This window comes from Camelus bactrianus, chromosome X, assembly GCF_048773025.1.
Source record: "Camelus bactrianus isolate YW-2024 breed Bactrian camel chromosome X, ASM4877302v1, whole genome shotgun sequence".
Classification (NCBI taxonomy): Eukaryota; Metazoa; Chordata; class Mammalia; order Artiodactyla; family Camelidae; genus Camelus; species Camelus bactrianus.
In genome coordinates, this window is record NC_133575.1 from 14,631,239 (window position 1) to 14,651,336 (window position 20,098).

Below are 20,098 nucleotides of genomic sequence, written 5' to 3' on the forward strand. Positions count from 1 at the left end.
AGTTATCTGCAATGAACATGTATTGCTTGTAAAACTGGAAAGAAAACAACAAATGTAAAAAGTAAAAAGAGCAAATGTCAATAAAACAAACAAGACTCTGAAGGACGGTCAGGTTACAATGAGCATTCCAGACAGGAAATTTCTGCAAACACCCACAGGGGAGAACAGGCTGCTGCTCTTAAGAGCAGAAGGCAGATGAGGGTGGCTAAAGAGCAGTGAACTAGGAGGAGCAGGATGGGAGGCAAAGCAGAGCCAGGTTTCTCAATCAAGGGACTCCTACCCGGAAGAACTGAGGAGTTGTTCACTAAAGTTTCACATTTTACTCCAAATGGCTTTCCAGATCCTATCTCTTCGCAACAAACCTTCCTCAAATACCATCGTTGAAGATGACATAACACTGATGGTTGAGATTCTCTGCTGGGAAACAGAAGGGCAATTAACATTTATCCAGCATCTCCTATGTGCCAGGCACTGTGCTGTAGTTTTTTACTTACGATATTCTTATTTAATTATTAAAACCATCCCATTAATTCCCATTATCCTCATTTCTTCCACAGCAGTCCAGCCCATGGTTTTGTGGGCTATCAACAGCAAAGTGGCTTTCAAATATTTCTCAAACCACCCCAAAGTTAAATGTTCTCTGGACAACCAACTCCTGGTCAGTTAAGAGCTACAGGCCACTATTTGGCTAAATGACAAGTAGTTTTTCTCATTTACTTTAAAGAGCCATACTTTCTATAGACTAAGCCAGTAAGTCACTTCACACTTGCTGTGTTGCCTCTTCTGCAGTCTTTTTTCCCCCAGAGGGTACAACGTGATGATTTAATATACATGTACATTGTGAAACAATTACCACAGTTAAGTTAGTTAACACATCCATCACCTCACATAGTTACTTTTTTTGTGTGGTGAGAACACTTAAGATTTACTCTCTTAGCAACTTTCAAGTATACAATACAGTATTATTAACTGTGTAGTCATCATACATTACATCCCCAGAACTCATTCCTGACTAAAGTTTGTACCCTTTGACCAACATCTCCCCATTTTCTCTATCCACCACCCCTGGCAATCACCATTCTACTCTCTGGTTCTGTAAGCTTGAAATTTTTAGATTCCACATATAAGTGAGATCATACAATATTTGTCTTCCTGTGCTTGGCTTATTTTACTTAGCATCATGTCCTCCAGGTACATCCATGTTTTTGCAAATGGCAGGCTTTCCTTCTTTTTATAGTTGAATAATATTTCATTGCATATATACATATATATTATATATATACATATTTTATATATATATATATATATATATATATATATATATATACACACACACACACACACACACACACACACACATATATACATACACACACACACATTTTCTGTTGCCATTCATCTGTTGACCAACACTTATGTTGTTTCCACATCTTGGCTACTGTGAATAATGCTGCAATCAACAGGGGAGTGCAGATCTCTCTTTGAGTTACTAATTTCATTTCTATTGAATATATACCCAGAAGCGGGGTTGCCAGATCATATAGTAGTTCTATTTTTAATTTTTTTAAAAACCTCCATACTGTTTTTCATAATGGCTGAACCAATTTACAACCCCACCAACAGCACACAAGGGTTCCCTTTCTCCATACTGACCAGTACTTGTTATCTTTCTTCTTTTTTATAATAGTTATCCTAATAGATGTGAGGTGGTACCTCATTATGGTTTTGACTTGTTCTTCCCTGATGATTAGTGATATTGAGCACCTTTTCATATATCTCTTGGCCATTTGTATGTCTTCTTTGGAAAAACATCTATTCAGGTCCTCTGCCCATTTTTTATCGGATTTTTTTCTGTTGAGTTGCATGAGTTTCTTACATATTTTAGAGATTAACCTCTTATCACACAGATAGCTTGCAAATATTTTCTCCCATTCTGTAGGTTTCCTTTTCATTTTGTTGATTGGTTCCTTTGCTGTACAGAGGCATTTTAGTTTGATGTAGTCCCACTTACTTATTTTCGCTTTTGTGCCTGTGCTTTTGATGTCATAGTCAAAAAAATCAGTGTCAAGGCCAATGTCAAGGAATTTTTCCCTATGTTTTCTTCTAAAAGTTTTATGGTTTCAGGTCTTAGATGTAAGTCTATAATCCATTTCAAGTTAATTTTTGCATATGGTGTAAGAGTCCAATTTTATTCTTTTGCAGGTGAATATCCAGTTTTGTCAACACAATTTATTGAAGAGACTGTCTTTTCTCCAATAGGTATTCCTGGCGCCCTGTCAAAGATTAACTGACTAGGTATGTGTGGATTTCTCTCTCAGCTCTCTATTCTGTTCCACTGGTCTGTGTGTCTATATCATTATGCCAGTATCATACCATTTTGATCACAACAGCTTTGCAAAACATACAGTTTAAAATCAGAAAGTATGATATAGTTTTGTTCCTTCTGAAGATTACTTTGCCTATTTAGGGGTCTTTTGTCTTACACAAATTTTAGGATTGTTTTTTCTATTTCTGTGGAAAATGCAATTGGAATTTTGATAGAGATTCTATAATCTTTTTATATCACACTAGGTAGCCTCCCCATTTGACTTAAGAAATGAAAGGTGGGGATAAATGGAGGAGTAACCGAACTTTTGGAATTTAATTTTATTATTTATTTTTAGTGGAGGTACTGGGGATTGAACCCAGGACTTCGTGCATGTTAAGCATGCACTGGAAATGAATTTTTATTAACAGCCTTCTAGCTGCCAGGGTCTGTGCAGGACATTTGCATATGGTGTATCTCATTTAATCCTCACCACAGGCATCTCCATTCTGGTTTACAGATAAGCAAACTCAGGTTTAATCAGTTTAATTACCTTGTCAATATCATATTGCTATTAAGTGATTCAAACATTAAAGCATATGCTCTTTACCCACCCCACAATGACTCCCTATAAAGCAGTGGTCTCAAGCAAGGCTGATTTTGTCCCTAGGGAACAGTTGGCAATGTCTGGAGATACCTCTGGTTGTCACACAACTTGGGGGGTGGTGCTACTGGCATCTAGTGTGGAGACTGGGACTTTGCTAAACTTCCTACAATACATCAGACAGCCTCCAAAACAGAGAATTATGCAGCTCCAGATATCAATAGTACAAAATTGAGAAACGTCCTATAAAGTAATAAACTGAGTTTTACCAAACATAATATTCTTTTTTCTACAAATAGCTACATTCTAACAAACCCTATCCCATTCAAAATCATCACCTCAAAGGACCAGATATTTATCCCTATCCCAACAATGTTCTTATGCTAACAACACTTCTACCAACATTTCTTTATGAAATTCCTTTCTTTTAAATATCTTCTTTGGTGGCAAATCTCTATTTTCCTAGTAGTTTTGATAATTGGAAATGGTCAAAAATTCTCAAACTTGGTAAAAATATGGGTCATCAAGCTACACAGTAATCATCACAGCCATAGCCGAGCACCTGCTTCACTCCAGAAGAACCTCTGTCAATACTTACTTCTTGGTAGACGTTAGTGTCCCATTTTACAGATGAGGAATCTAAGGCTTCAGGAAACTTAGTGGCTTGACTATATGCCATGCCACTTAGGTATAAGAGCAGGAGGCGGGAAGGTATAGCTCAAGTGGTAGAGCGCATGCTTAGCATACACAAGGTCCTGGGTTCAATCCCCAGTACGTCCTCTGAAAATAAAATAAATAAGTAAACCTAATTACCATCCACCCCCACACACAGAAAAATACAGGAGCAGGAATTCAAACCCAAATCTGTTTGCCTTCAAAGCCCACAGCAATGATACTGATTTCCTATGCACCCTGTTAACTGCTGTACAAGCCAGCTCTGAAGAAAAAATATCGCCCCCCTCCCAATGATACAATGATATTCTGAATAATGGCAACATTGTCGAAATAAAGCAGAGAACTGCGGCACAATTAGTTTGAAGAGAACAAGTTACTTGTCTGCGTAAGTTCAAATATGTAATGCACACTCGTGGCTGCATTTTGAGATCACCGGTTAACTTTAGTCACAGCTAACCAGCTCTCTCCTTCTTTAGCACAAAGCCCTTCCACTGGCACACAAATAAGTCAGTAAATGAAGGAAGGGCAAAAGAGAGGGAACCGAAGCAGGAAGCTGACAGAACAGGAAGATAACACAGGCTCCAGAAGGCCAGCCGGAGGAATGAGGACACTGGGAGTGGTAAGTTCTCCGGATATTTATTTTTCAAAAGGAAAATCTGTATTATTGGCAAGGCCAGTGCTCAGAAGCTCATGGGTTGGTCCATTTCTCAGGAAAAAAAAATGCAACTGGTCTTTTGGTAGGAAAAGTATATATCATAAAAGTGGCTACCGTCTAATGCTCTTGTCATATATGAAAAAGCAAGATGTATAAAAAGCATGGCCCTACAATTCCAAGAGGCCCATGGCTTATTGTGGTTGTCCGTCAGGCAAAGAAAATATAAGCTAAAGCTTTCTGGGAAGTTTCTTTGATGACGCCATGATATTATTACACTAGTGTATGTAGAGCATTGTGCTAAAATTAGGGAGTTCTGGTCCCAGATCACTTATTGACCAGCTGTTTCATTTTAGGCCCTTCCCTTTCCTTCTTTTTTCCTCCTCTCTAAAATAAAGGATTTAGACTAGATGACTCCTTATAAGGTCACAGATTTTGTGCTGCTCTTCACTGCCAGGAAAACAATCACCACAAATATGCATTCTTCTTTTGCAGCATGGTTTTAGGAACCTGGAGACAAACGCGCTATAAAAGTAGGGTGATATCATTTTCCTACTCTTTGCAAACATGTAATAAAAAAAATGGCTCTTTACATGAACATACAAATGAATACGGTGAGATCGCACGGTGAACAGAAACAAAAGAAAAAGAAAAGGAGGCTGGTGGTTACTGCAGAGACAACAAGCGCACACCGTCCCTCCACCTGAGCAATGACCTGGCTGGGGAGCCCAGAGGCCGAGGATGAGGTGACTGCTGTAGATTCGGGAACAAGCCTGCAGCCCCTCTGACATGGGCTGGATTCAGTAACATTCATGTAATTTCCACTCCGCCCCTGATACACACATTTCTAGGGCCCGCGGAGTATCTTCCTCTCCCCATCACTCCCCTTAACTTATTTATAGAGCGACTCATCAGCTATTCCAATAAACACATCACGCATTCAGTTTCACCTGCACTTGCTGAGTAATTTAGTGAGCTCAGTTTTGCCAGGGTTGGCGGTCTGGACCTGAAGATGCAGGGAGTAGAATATGAGCACACTCCTACTTTGCGACAGGTGAGTTTTGCTGTTTTTAAATCTAGGACTTTGATCCTCCTATTCTTCCAGACCATGCCTCTGCCTGCTGCGTGAACTGGTCAGCATCTTCCGGCTGCATGAGCATATCTAGTAAAGCCCTGTCTGTAAAAGCAACATCAAATAAAAAATGTTCATTCCATGCCATTGGGAGGCAAGAAATTTCACCACCAAAGGAAACCTGAAGTAGCTTTGAATGGGCTTCTGAATTCAGAGAAGGGAAAGCTATCAGGAAAAGACTCAGCTCAAGGCAGCTTCCCTAAAACAGGGGGTCCTTGTCAGCTGAGGATTTGTTCATTTGTTATTGCCAATCTTCAGTAACATTTACAGCCATGATTTGCTCCACTTCCTAGGAGTTAAACGTCAACTCTAATGCAGGAAAATTCATTATCTGTCCATCACTATGTTGCTCTTTATAGGCACATGGTGATCTCCGTCGACTTTCTCAGAAATGTGCATAATGCCAAATCCTACTGCGGCTACACTGACAGCTGGCCAAGTTATCCCTAGAGCGAAGACACGAAATCCAGGATCTGACTGCATGTATAAATGAAGCAAACATTGCCACGCTACAGGAAATCCCTCTGTGGTTCGAGAAAATAAGGTTCTTGGCATTGAAGGAGCTAGCCTGGCCTCAAAATGTATTTGTGGTGATTATCTTCCTGGCAGTGAAGAGAACCACTGTCTAACAGAGGACCATCGGACCAGAAGGAAAAGACCCATCATCAGAGAGAAAGGGGGCTCTCTGGGGAACAATCCCAGCCATTCTGCTTCCAAATGGGAAACACATATCATCCGGGGATCACTTCATCCTGCCACACCCACTTCTCTTAGATACTGACTCTTTATTTCAAAACATATTTCATTCTTTTATTACTTTGAGTGGAAGGTAATCAGATTATTTCATTCTGTTTGACAACAGTTACCTCTCCTTGGTCTGGGAAAAGACTTGGTGGTGAGTGACTTAAATGGCTTTCTTTTTTTTAATCTAACAAACTATTTTTTAAAATAGCATTAGTGTGCCAGGCATTCTTCTAGAAAATTCACCAGTGATAACTCATTTTATCCTTGAGTCAAGGATCAATCAAGTATAATTAAGTACAAATAAAAGCTGAACACACTCCTCTGGAGGAACAGAGTTACAGGACTTTTTTTTCAGGCTTAAGGAAGATGCCCTTCCCAACACTCCTTGCCCTGGGATGCTGAGTTTAAGGACGACTGTGGAGAGATGAGGCACATTTTCACAGAGACCATGAAGCCTCCCCTCAAAAAGGAATCAAAATCCTGACCACCACAGTTTGTCAGTGTCTAGTACAGCAGGACACACGCATGTGCTACGTACCCAACAGAAATATGTCCATATGTGTGCAAATATCATGTGCAAGAATGTTCACAGCAGCACTGTTCTTAGTATCCCCAAGCTAGAAACGACCGAAAGGTCTATTGGTAGGAAAACAGATCATTAGTTGTGGAATATCCATATAACGAAAAACTCCACAGCAAGGAGAACGAACCAACCACATCCAACAGCATGGACGAACCTCACAAACACGATGCTGAGTGAAAGAAGCCAGACACAAAAGAGTACATACCGTGTGATTTCACCTACACAAAGACTAAGGACAGGAAAAACTCATTTATGGAGACAGAGGTTGCAATAGTGGCTGCCTATGGAGGGGTGGGGACTATCTGCAAAGGGGCATAAGAGAATTTTCGGAGCTTGGGGTGGAAATATTTCATATTTTGTTTACATGTGTATATCTATTTCTAAAACTCATCAATTTGTATGAAGACCTATGCACTTCACTGTCTGTGCATTTTACAAACTTCAGTATGAAACAGAGATGCGGCCTCACAGGCATTACAAGAATCCTGGAGCCGTGGGGTTCTGTGTTGTTGCTGTCCCACAGAGGCTGCCAGTGGCAGGTCTACAGTCTGCAGCCTAATCCAGCTGCTGTAGCAAAACAAAGCCTGTGAGAAATCAGACACAAGAGTCCTATGACTCATGTCACTGCCAACCCTTACTTTATTCATCCCCTGTGGAAGACGCTGGCCGTGGAGGAAGGTTGCTAGGGAGGTGCCAGAGCTTTGCTTCTCAAGCCACATTTGAAACCCTCCCAGAGTTTTTTGCTGTTATGATTCAAGCATGACCAGTTCCTAGCCCCGGCAGAGGTCAGGCCCAGCGGAAAGGCTATCTGGGCCTGGTTCTCACCATGTTCACATAATGCTACCCCTCTTCCTATATATTATCAGAGGAGGAAGGGTGACTGTAGGACTAAGACATTTACGCAGCTGGGATTTTGTGAGATTCGATATGGCAAACCCCTAGTTATCCTCCAAATCCACAGTAGTTGAATTTGGATGGGCACATGGCCACTCATCTCGAGACTACATTTCCCAGCTTCCCTTACAGCTAGATGTGGTCATGTGACTATGCTCTCATCATTGGAATGTAAGTAGAAGTGGCCTGCGCAAATTCTACTTGCTTTAAAGGCAGTTGCTTGCCCTGGGCTTCTACTCTTTACTCCTTTCATTAGGCTGGAACACAGAGTAGCAGTGACCTAGCTTCAACTAGAAGAGGATGACAGTCTCGGGAATGAAAGAGCTACAAAATGGACAGAAGTTAGGTCCTTGAACAACTCCTGGAACAGTGCTATGCACCACTAACTGGTCCACTCACCTCTAGACTATGTGAAAGAGAAATTTCAATCTTATTTAAATCATTGCATTTGGGGTCTCTTTGCTACAGCATCTTAGCTGATGCCCCTGGCAATAGCTTTTGAGACTCATTGTCTCCAGGTAGGAATTTCCAAGTCTCACATACTCTACCTAGCCCCTTAATTTGTATTTCAAAGTTCAGATTATACTATTACAAAAAGGCAGCACCCTCATTCCCCATCACACAATGTGAGTTCTGTTGTTTAAAGTAGCCCCACCCTCCCCACCCCACCAGTCTCCAGGTTATTCTCAGCTCCTTATACGTGTATACAAGGTCCTTCCAAGACACAGTCCCACCCTCCACACTCTGCCTCACTGCATGCATTTGCTTCACCTACATCTTGCGCCCCGGATGTTTCCTGAAGGCACACTGCACACGAAGAACTCTACATTCACACTTCTGGCCGAGCAGAATGGCCTTTTCACCACCCCCATCCTGCACTCTCTCCCACTCATGGAGCAACTCTTACTATGTCTTCAAAACCCAGCCCAAAAGACCCCAGAGAAGCTTCTTTAAATCCCCTAAGGAGAATGACTTCCTCCCTCCACTATGCCTCGATGTTCATGAGGATGTCTATCACTATGAGCTGTAGGGATTTAGTTACATGTCTGGCCTCACAGCTAGAATATATGTTCCAAAGACAAACTCCCTGAAGACTAAGACCATGCCTTACCCATTTTCATAACCTTGGCATTCCAGCTCATGATCTGGCTCATATTCAGTGAGGGTTGAATGAAAGAGGGAAACAGAATTTAACAGGTAGCAGGTTTCAAAACTCTATACGTACATTATCATTCTTACCTATTCAGTGCAAATGCATAGTGGAATTTAATATTGTGCTGGTCGGCCAAATCACATGTCGGCAGGGTTTCCAGTGTTTCTACCAGCTTCACTATAGCATCGTAGTCCTGTTGGCAAGAGGTCCCGAGATGAGAAAGAGGAAACACCGCTCTTCACAGATTTTCTTGAACAGTTACAAACATGAGACCAGCATTTAAATACAAGCCTCTCCCTACAGACAGCACTTAGTGAAGTTAAGGCTCTTGAGAGAACAGCAATGAGATTTAAAAAAAAAAAAAAAAAACCAACAAGATGCATGAAAGAGAAGACAGAGAAAGAATCCACACTATCAGAGGCCACAAAAGGACCAAGGGAAGGAAGTGAGATTCAAAGCCAACAAAAGAAGGCAAATGATCCAGCAGCTAGGAAAAAGCTATGACATTTTGAGTGCAAGAGAGTCAACACCACCAGCAGGGCTGTGGGCTAAAATGAACTGGACATAAATATATAAGAAATCTTTCAGGCATTTGCCACATAAAGGGAGGAAACATCTCAGTCCTTCCTATTTTTCAGAAACAATCAAATTCATCTAAACCTGAGTCTCTCAACCTTGGCACTGCTGATATCGGGGGCTGGACCCTTCTTTATGGTGAGGGCTGTGCCGTGCATCACAGGATGGTCAGCAGCGTCCGTGGCCTTGACCCACTAGATGCCAGCAGCATCTCCCCCTCCCTCCTGAGTTGTGACAACCAAAAATGTCTCCAGACACTGCCACATGTCCCCTGCTTGACAACAACAGCTCTAAACTACATAATTACCCAGGGAAAAATGGCTACCGTGTCTGTCTGAGCTGTGTCCGCTCTGAGCAGAGCCATCTGCTACTCTTTCAGCCAGGCTTAGAATCACTGTTCCTGGCCAACTCGTTGACAGCCGGCCACAGTTAGCAGATGAGGACTTCCCACTGAACTCTCATGCCTCTTTAATGGCTTTATACCTTGATGCTGCTGCCCAAGGAAAGGGAAAGCAGAGTATTTCAAGAAGCTTCCAAATCACCCTTGAGCCTGACAGTTCCACCAACGGAAAATTATAAATAGGAGAGATGCGTGAAACAGAAGGAAGCCTGCAGCCCAATGGAAGAAAGACTTCAAAAAAGTTCATTCCCATTCTCTTGTTGCATGGGGCACAATTTAATCATTGTCATAATTCCTAATAGCACCTGCTATTAAAATCAATTAGATGCATCTGTTTATCACTAGGGGCATGAGTTCCTTAAGTGGGTGATTCTGTTCTTGGTTCAGGTCATAAATGGAAGCCTCACTCGTTTAAAGACTCGTGGCCAACAACCTCTAGTATGGCTTTGTAGAACTCTGCAGGTTACGTGCATTGCCCTGCGTTCCTCCAAAGGAAAGGAAGGCAAGACATCCTTAGAAATGGCTCCACGGCACTAAACTTGGAGGGAGGAAATGACTCATTTCCTCCCTGGTACCATATTCCACAAATCCTGCCTCAAGAACTCTCCAGAAGTCTCTGTCACTTGTCTTAGAATAAACACCTGCATTTTCTGGGCCCTGGACATGCCTCTGCTCTCCCTTTCACTAATAAGTGGTGGTAAACAAAGAAGGAAGTGACAACGGCCTAGAGGAAGCTGCAGAGCAGAGGAGTTAAGAGCAAGGGCAACAGAGCTGGCTGCTTCAGTTTGAATTTTGACTTTGCCAACTGCTGAGTGACCTTAGGCAAGTGACTTAACTTCTCTGTGTCTCATGCTCTGCATTTGTAAACTGGGGATAATCAGAGTATACACCCCGTAGGCTTGTGAAGGGGATTAAGTGAATTACAATTTGCAAAGGGCTTGGAACAATGCCTAGCACAAAGTGCACATAAACTGCTCAATTCTGAGATCCTTTTATCGAGGAGTACTGTCAATGAGATTTTGTTGGAGCAACCTTCTGATATGACAAAACCCTCTCCAATATTTCCACCACAACAGGTATGCTAAGTGACCTATGACCTACCCACATTCCTATTGTATCTACAGAATAGCTACCTAACCACACACCAAGTGTAAGAGCACTTCACAGAAGGAATTCCCCATGTCAAGGAAGAACTCAGCATGCATTAGCCTCAGCTAAACATATTTCATACCTGGATATCGCGGTAGGACAGCAGTAAATTAATGACAATGTCTGCGGTCAGAACCTCAGTATTATCCAGGCAGAGTTTGATCCGAGCCAGCTCCTTCACCAGTTCATCACCCTGGTATTTCTCTCTGGCTCTCTGGATGTCATTTAACAAGGTTTCTTTGTAATAGACACTGGAGAGGGAAATAGGAAAACCTCTAGTTGCATTCACATGCATCCAGGACTCTGTTTACTCTAGCAGCTGAAACCAACTCGGTTCTCATCGACATGACAGGCTAACACATGGGAGCCTCGCCTGGGCCTGAGCCTCCCTGCATCAGCCAACAGGAGACACGTCCTACTTGTGAGTCACATTTTGCAGAAACTAACCACTCAACAGTAACAAAGAAAAATCAGTTCATTTCGACTTAGAAAATATTTTCAAAGTTGATCCCATATGTATTTGCATGTATTTGGATGACACAGAGGCCTTGCTATCCACCCCACCCCTCTTCCCTTCCTCTGGTATTTTCAAACTCAGAGGCCAAGAAGGTACCTTACTTGAACAGTAATTTCCCCCACTATTGAGAAATTTTCAAAAGCTGAACAAAACTCCAAAGCCATGAAACAGAGTAAAATGAGAACCTCTTTAAACTATATGTATCAGGTGTCCCCAGCGAATAATCATAAAGCCTTTTTCATTTGGTTGAGAGCCAGAATCTGGACGTGTCCACCAGCAATCCAAGAAGCCGTGCCTGGACCCTTACAGACAACCTCTGCCTTTACCCGCCACTCTCCTTGTCATTTTCAACAACCAGAATGCTTTTCTAATGTAAAACATAACTTCCCTCATCTGGGCATCTGGATAATAACATGGATGGATGACAACACATAAAGCAGTTTAAATCCACACTGGAATGTCTCACCATAGCCTCTCAGAGAACCAATGCTAGGATCTGGTACTTGGTTTAAAATCTTTAAAAATGACCTAATTTGGTACAAGGAGGCCAACTTACAATGACCATAGATTAATTTAAATTGCCCACTTTCCCAGTAATTTTTTTTATGGAGACTAGGCATTGCCAAGCTGTAATACTATCAACCCATTAAGTAGCTGAAATAATTTAACTGTAGAAAGTAAAATGAGTTTGTTTACTAAAAAAAAAGAGTAAGTTCAATTAAATACTAGTCTTCAGAGAAGGAGAAACAACACATAAGAATAACAAATGTTACTCACTTTGAATAGTTTTTAAACGATGCCCCCCAAAAGTGTATACAGTACACAGCCTGGTCCAATGCTTAAAATAAGATCTCAATTAACACTTCAAGAATGAAGTGACACCCCACAGCAAGCACTCTGATGTAAAAATATCAGTGCACTGCTTTAATTTTTTTATTTCCGTATTTGTCTATTGCTTAGTACCCAAATGATGAGCCAATTAGCAGATTCTACTAATGTTTAAAATTCTATGATTAATCAAATGAGTCATTAAGCTGGGTGAAAGCCATTGGCCATTTGGTGGACTATAAAAAGGCATCAAAGCTATTAAAGTGTTATTAGGTTAGCCTGACAAGTAAAAATTTACACTTTAGTCTTGTTTTCAAATGTAATTCTGAAAAATAGCTTTAATAAACTAAGAAACCTAGTAAGAATGGTAACTTGTAAGTAAATAAACAAAACACTGAATAAAGTATGGCTTGGGGACATCATATATGCAATAAACATGCAGCCATTTCTCCCTCTGGAAACCAGGAAAGATGCTGCTAATCAATGTGAACTTGGAAATGGCTTCAAACCCCTTTCCAGCACAGGGCTCCGGGTGGCTTTTACCAATCTATCAAAGTTGGCACTTGAGCTGAAAACTCATCCACCATCCCCGTTACAGATGTGTTAAACCATAAGCACCATAAACCCTCTCGCTAACCCTTGCCAGGTACCTAGTAGGTCAAGGGATGCAATCAGCCAACAGGTATTTGAAGTTCTTTGAAATTAAACCAAATAAAAAGAGTTGTTTTCCTACTGAAACATACAAAAAACTGAATGAGAAACAAACTTGAGTCCACCTCTTGCAAAGACCTTGCTCATCAAGCGGACTTAAGCTAGCCTACTTCCTTGTCAAACCTGAAAAGACGATATGGGAGAGTTTGCTCCCGGAGCTTCACTAAAATGTTCACTGAACAATCAGGCAACAGTTAGCAAAGTGTGACTGAATGAGGCTTCCCAGGAACGTGCCACGAAAGGTTCCCCCATTTGTTTTCTACATTGGCATGTAGTCACATGTGTCTGGGTTTCCAGTCTTCTTCTCCCATTAAAGTCTGTAGCAGAAACCCTGTGTCCGCAGAAGAGGTGACAGGATAGAAAAGGGGAACAGACGGTTAACGAGCGCGCACCGGACATCAATCCTACAGCTGTAACACTCCACGGTTCAGGGAGCCACTGCGCCAGCCAAAGGGACGTGAGGTCCTGTACATTTCATCTGAAGTCAGTTCTGCCAAAGCTTCGGATTTTCATTCATTTTGGAAGGACAAATCCCTCTCCTTATAACATAACTTTCAGGAGTAAATCCTTTAAATTGGCTGCAGGCAAAATAACTGGATCCTTTGGTTGAGTAGAATAATTTTTCTGCCTTTAAGCTTTAGAAGAACATTTTAAGGACTGGTTTCTTGAGCACTGAGGCTCAAAGAGGTGAGCAGACTGTTCCAAGGCTACATGACGAGGAATCCCCTAAGCTGGGATTCAAACCCAAACCTGTCAACCCTTGAATTTGTACTTCACACCTTCTCCAACATAAATCTACAAAGAACACATCACAGGATACCATGAGGTCAGGATGGCTTCAGCCTGACTCAGTGCATCACAGATTTTAGAGCCCAAGAACTTACGGTCGGAATGACTTTGCTGATGCACTTTAACAACCTCAACAGCTGACTGGGTTGGGGGTGGGTAGGAAATCATGTTCAGAAATGATCTTGAAACACGGAACCTCAGAGTTAAAAGCACTGAAGAAAATCAATGACTTAAGTTCCTTATTTTCTAGATGAGACAACTCCAGAGAAGTTATTTATCACTTACCAAGGTTGCACAGGGAGTTGGGGCCAAATACAGGCTCAAACCTGACCTCAACTTCAGTCTTTTTCTCTTTTGGCTACACCCAAACAGCCAACTTAGTGAGGTAGTACGGAACGATAACGGATTCCAGGTTGACTTAAAAATGAATGGCCGGGTTCCCCACCCTCTGGGCACTATGGTCCCTTAAGGGTACATCATCCCCATGGATGTGAAGAGAAAACTCTGACAAAGCTCCCAGGGTTGTTGATGTCTGACGGGAATTACCATGAGGTCACGTGGATGTCCTTGAGGACGCTGGTAAACCAAACCTGTCCACCAGGGACACTCACAGCAGACCCAGGATGGTGTCCCACTTGGGCTGCATGTACCCTGAGGCACGCCTCTAGGCATCACTCTCGTAGCAAAGATAATCAATGCACGGTGTCACAACATCCAGGATGAAATAGTAATTTCCACTAGATGCCTGGAAAACAAGAAATAAAAATGCTTCACAAAATAATTGATGCAGAAGCATGACCGTGGATTTGGGCAGGTGGAACCCTGATGGGACCAGAGGATGAGCAACAACTTGCACAATATGACTATGAATCTATCAGGCGCAAAACAGGAAGCCGCTCAATTTCACAAGCTCTAATACATGGACGTCTGACAAAAATTTGGTTTCAAATGCTGAACTGATCTCTGTCTCTGAACTTCATCAGCAGAGATTTTGGGGTTTTCAGTCTCAGAAATCACATCATTTCATTACTTGCCCTGCCCCGCCATAAGAGGGAACGTGAGCCCATTGATAACCAAGGATTACAATGTAAAGGCTTATTTTCTTTCTTTCAGCACAGATGGAAAGGCCTTGTTATTTGATAATTTAACCACAGTTGAACTATTTATAAACTTTGTTGGGTAAAAACTGTTTGGCAGGAAGCAGATATTAATAAATAAAATTAGTCTCAGAGATGTTTTGAAAAAAAGGATCTGTTGTAAAATTTTTATTGACAAATAATGCTCAGGTAAAACAGTTTCTTTTCCCTATGGAGGAATTACAACTTGACTATGACTCGTGATCCTTTGTGAAGCGTAAACACTACTTTTAAAGAGCATTAAGCCAACCCAGTTTTTAGCCTGTCTGGAGGACTAAAATAAGTTCTTATACGACATTCTTCTGTCATAGTCAATCTTCTGTCTGTACTGTCATAAAAAGCAACTAGGTTAGAATTTCAGACTTTTAAATTCCTACCTCTTTACTAAATGTTAAAGAATTTACATGATGTCAGAAGTAATTCATCTGATTGCTTTCCTCTAATTTTTTAAACTAAACTAAACTAATGGAGTTATTTAGCTATTTTGGCAGGATGCAGACATAACTTTGGCATGCATACTTTCACCAAGAATAAGAAGTCAAATCAGCAATACAGCTTCTTCTAAATTAAAAAAGAAATTCATTCATCACAGAGGAAAGTGTCACAATGCCACAATCTCCAATCAAACAGAAGTCCTGGGAAAACTTACCACATTGGGGAACTAGTTTCAAATACGTATGTGACAGACATTTTAAAGTTTTCCTTTTGAATAAGATGTGCTTGCAGAAACACAGGTGGCATTCTTCTTTCTACATAAATTTAAGATGTAAATAACTGCCTTGAAATTCTCCCTTTTGCACCTTCTAGGGTATCTCTAGCCCTGTCTATACATGTCTTTAGGCCCTAAAATATTTTGTTAAGCAAAAATGACTAGTGCTGCTCTAGTCAAACATATTTTAGACTGTGTCAGCAAACGTTTTTTGTAAAAAGCCAGATGGTAAATATTTTTGGTTCTGTGGGCCATACAGTTTCTGTTGCAGCATGAAAGCAGCTGTAGACAACATGTAAACACATGAGCATGGCTGTGTCCCAATAAAACTTTATTTATGGCCACAAATGTGAATTTCATCTTTTTACACGTCCTGAAATATTCTTCATCTGCTGATTCTTTTCCAATCATTTAAAAATGTACAAACCAGTGTAAAATCACTGGTTATACAAAATCCAGTGGTGGGCCAACCCTTGTCTAACACTAAGCTTTCTGATCTTGAGGTCCTGGGTTCAAACCCCAGTACTTCCTCTAAAAATAAATAAACCTAATTACCTGATGTTTCATTATTTCTGGTACTACGTTTTATGAAAGTACTTAACCTGCTGCAAAATAGCAGCTGGACACTGTCCCTGTGAGCACCAGATGCTGTTGTTAAACATGTCAAACTACAAATGACAGTGTCTTATCAATAGAAGTGGCAGAATGTTGGGTGTGTTGGTGACACCTCGGTAAAGAAGGAAGAAGGCTCGTGGCTACGTCCCAGCAATCGCTGGGCATGGCCTACATCAGAGGAACAAAGACTCTCCCCTCCTTGAGAGTATCTTCAAATTCTCAAAGACAAACTCAAATTGCCCAGCAAAGTAAGGTTCTGGTAGGTTAGAGACGAATTTCTCCCTCATCTAGAACAAGAAAACTATGTTGCTGAAGTAAATTAAATGAAATGCTATTTATACACTCAGAAGTTAAACTGGTTGTTCTTCCACCAGAAATAGGTTGAGTTCACGGTAAAAGATTTCCCAGTTCAGACTAAGGGAGAAAAGAGCTGTGTGAGTCAGTGAAATCCAGAAGGTAAAAATTATCTTTGAAGAAATGAAGTTCGCTATTTTCACGAAGTTAGAATAAGACTGGACTAGTGCCGAGCTCTCCCCTCAGAAACAACCATAACTGGTAAAAAAAAATATTTTAAAAAAAATCACTTAAAGCCTCTATAAATTGTTTTAAGAGCATACAGCTATGGGAGGAACATTTATTCAAGAAAATCCATCCAATCTCGGTAAGAGCAGTGAGTCTAGCATTTGAGCTCTATCCTGCTCTTCCCCTTACCCTCTAGTGACGGTTCTACTCTGGATGGGTACAGCCTAGAAGTCGGGGCTCCCCTCTCACCCCCAACCTCCAGTCCAGTGACAGTTCCTCCCTGGGAAGGCCAGGCCACCAGCATGCTCAATCACCACAGTCCTGTGCGGCAGAAGCCCTCCTCCAGGCAAGTGTGGTCAGAAAGACCAGGGCTCCATTTCTCCACCCAGTTCCCCTTGCGGGGCGGAAGCTCTACCCTAGGTGAAGCAGGCCGAGAATACTGAGCCCTGATGGTTTATGTCCCAGCTCAAATAGGGCGTAGGTTCCACGCCAGGAGAGGCTAGCTCAGGAGACCAGGGGCTGCTCCCCCTGCCCGGCACCTCACTCAGAGCAGGGTCTCATTGTGATACAGGCAGGCTGCTACCCCCTCCCTAGGTCTGGATCGGTGGTGCAGAGGCTCTGCTTAGGGGTAGCGGCATGATGTAAGAACAGAGAGCTCTGCAGCTCTCGCTAAGGGGGCTGACTTTACATGGAACATAGCACGGGGAAGTGCAGACCTATGGGCACTGTCAAAAACGATGGAGATTTTCGTGGCAGAAAATTAAGAGGAGGCTGGTAGCGGTATGATTGCAACAGGTGAACGGTAGACCAGCTAGAAGTTTAACAAAGAGAAACAGGGGAAGAGAAAGCTATGAAGGCTTTCCTGAGGTCAGAGTAAACCTTAAAGACCAGCCTTAAAAACTACTCCTGCAAAGGAGCCCAATGTTAATGGTATCGGACTGTGGAACACTTGTATCTCAGGGCGTTGTCAAAAACAATAAAGCAACCGGCTAACAACAAGGGGAGACTAACAACCGGATGTAGTATCAGTAGGGGAAGATGAGTCAGAAACTTGACAGGGAAACTGGGGGAAAACAGAGTCCAAGAGAGCCCAGCTATAACCACTGTCATCCCTGGGCGGGGATGGGAGGGTTAGGGTGGCCGTGTACATGCCCAAGGCTACACCTTCCGAGGAGTGACATCAGAGGCTGCACACTAAGCAAACAGACTTCGGTGAACTAGTCTAGTGAAGTCACTAAATAAATAAATAAACCAGCAAACAACAACATCCCAGATGCAGGAGGGAGAGAAATCAGTATCCAGAGTTGCTATGATATATTATCTAAAATGTCCAGTTTTCAACAAGAACAACAAAAAACACAAAACAGGCAAAGAAACAGGACAATGTGATCCATGTACAGGAAAAACAGCAAACAACAAGTGACTGCCTTTGAAAGGCAAGTACTGCACTTAGGAGACAAAGACTTGAAAACAGCTATTACAGATATGTTCAAAGAACTAAAGGAAACCATATGTAACAAATTAAAGGTATGATGACAATGTATCATCAAATACCGACTATCAATGAAGAATCAGGAATTACCAAAAAAAAGAAAGGAATGGAAATTCTGGAGTTAAAAATTATAATACCCCAAATTAAAAATTCACTGAAGGGGCCCAAGAGAAAATCTGAATGGAAGAAAGAATCAGCAAACTTCTAGATACATCAATAGAGATTATGCAAGCTGAAGAATGGAGAGAAAAAAGAAGGGACGCAAATGAACAGAGCCTGAAGGACTGAGGGACATCATCAAGCCCATCAACAAACATAAGTCACAGTGGGAGTCCCAGCAGGAGGGGAAAGGAACAGAAAACTACTGAAAGAAATCATTTCTTCAAACTTCACAAATTTGATTAAATGAATCTACATATCCAGAAGTTAAATAAATTCCAATTAAGACAAACTCAAAGAGATCCACACCCAGATACATCACAGTCAAAATTTTGAAAGGCAAAGTCTTGAAAGCAGCAAGAGAAAAAAGTGTATTACAATGTGCAAGGGAAGCCCAATAAAATAAGCATCTGACTTTTCATCAGAAACAATGAAGGCTAGAAGGCAGTAAATGACATATCCAAAGTGATGAGAGAAAAAGAAAAGTCAACCAACAATCTTGTATCTAGCAGAACTATTTCTTAAAAATCAAAGTGAATCGAATTTAACCAAAAGTACACAGGTCTCTAGAGAAAACTTCAATACCTTAATAAAGGATCTGAAAGAAAATCTGGGGTGAAATAAAGACATTTTTCAGTTAAACAAAAACTGAAATAATTTATTCCTAGCAGACCTGTCTTACAAAAAATACTAAAGGAAGTTCCTTGGGCTGAAAGCAAGTAACACCATATAGTAATTCTAATTCACACAATAAAAACAAAGTATGCAATAAAATTAGTCACACAGGTCATTGTAAGAGACAATATAATTGCTAATTTCTCCTTTCTTTTCTTAACTGGTTTAAAAGACAATTGCATAAAAAAAGACAACTGCATAAAATGATGTGTATAATCATATGTTGGAGACTATAACATATAGAAATGTAATATATTTGATACTAACAATACAAAAAAAAAAAAGGTGGAAACAAAGCTGTATTAGAACAAGGAAATAGCACCACTTGATAACTTGAATGCACAGAAACAAATGAAAAGTGGAAATGGTAAACAAAAAGGTTAATATAACAAACTCTATAAATATATACTTATTTTCCTTTCTTCTCTCAGCTCTGTTAAAAGATAATATTATATAGGGTAGTAATTGTAACAAAAATATTTACAAACATTACAACTAAATAACCCTAAGTCTCCATAACAGGTATATAAATCAGAGATGCAAGAATCCAACCTATTTGGATAGAATCGTTAAAAGGTCTTAAAACAATTTCCAAAACAAACATTCCAGTTGAAATCTTTTTTTTTTTTTTTAAATTGAAGTATAGTCGATTACAATGCTGTGTTAGTTTCTGGTGTACAGCATAGTGACTCAGCCATATATATATATCTATATATCTATATAGATATATCTGTATCTATACATAGATATATAGATATATAGATAGATATATACACACACACACACACTTTTTCATACTCTTTTTCATTACAGATTACTACAAGGTATTGGATATAGTTCCCTGTGCTCTACAGAAGAAACGTGTTGTTCATCTATTTTATATACAGCAGTGTGTATCTGCAAATCACGAACTCCCAATTTATCCCTGCCCACCCCGTAGTCACAAGTTTGTTTTCTATGTCTGTGAGTGTTTCTGTTTTTTGTGAATAAGTTCATTTGTGTCATTTTTTTTAGATCTTCTGAAATCCTGTTGACATTCTTCCTTTAGCAAACCTATTCTTCCCAAACAGCATAAAAG

At 40.8% G+C, this 20,098-nt stretch overlaps 1 protein-coding gene across 1 annotated transcript in view; it reads right to left on the bottom strand.

Annotated features, from left to right (window-relative positions):
- Positions 1-20,098, bottom strand: part of MAP3K15 (mitogen-activated protein kinase kinase kinase 15) — a 119,952-nt gene that overhangs the window by 64,795 nt on the left and 35,059 nt on the right. The window contains 4 exon segments of the mRNA XM_074359680.1: positions 8,829-8,935; positions 10,950-11,118; positions 14,259-14,296; positions 14,299-14,534. Coding sequence (XP_074215781.1) covers positions 8,829-8,935; positions 10,950-11,118; positions 14,259-14,296; positions 14,299-14,534 — 550 coding nt within the window.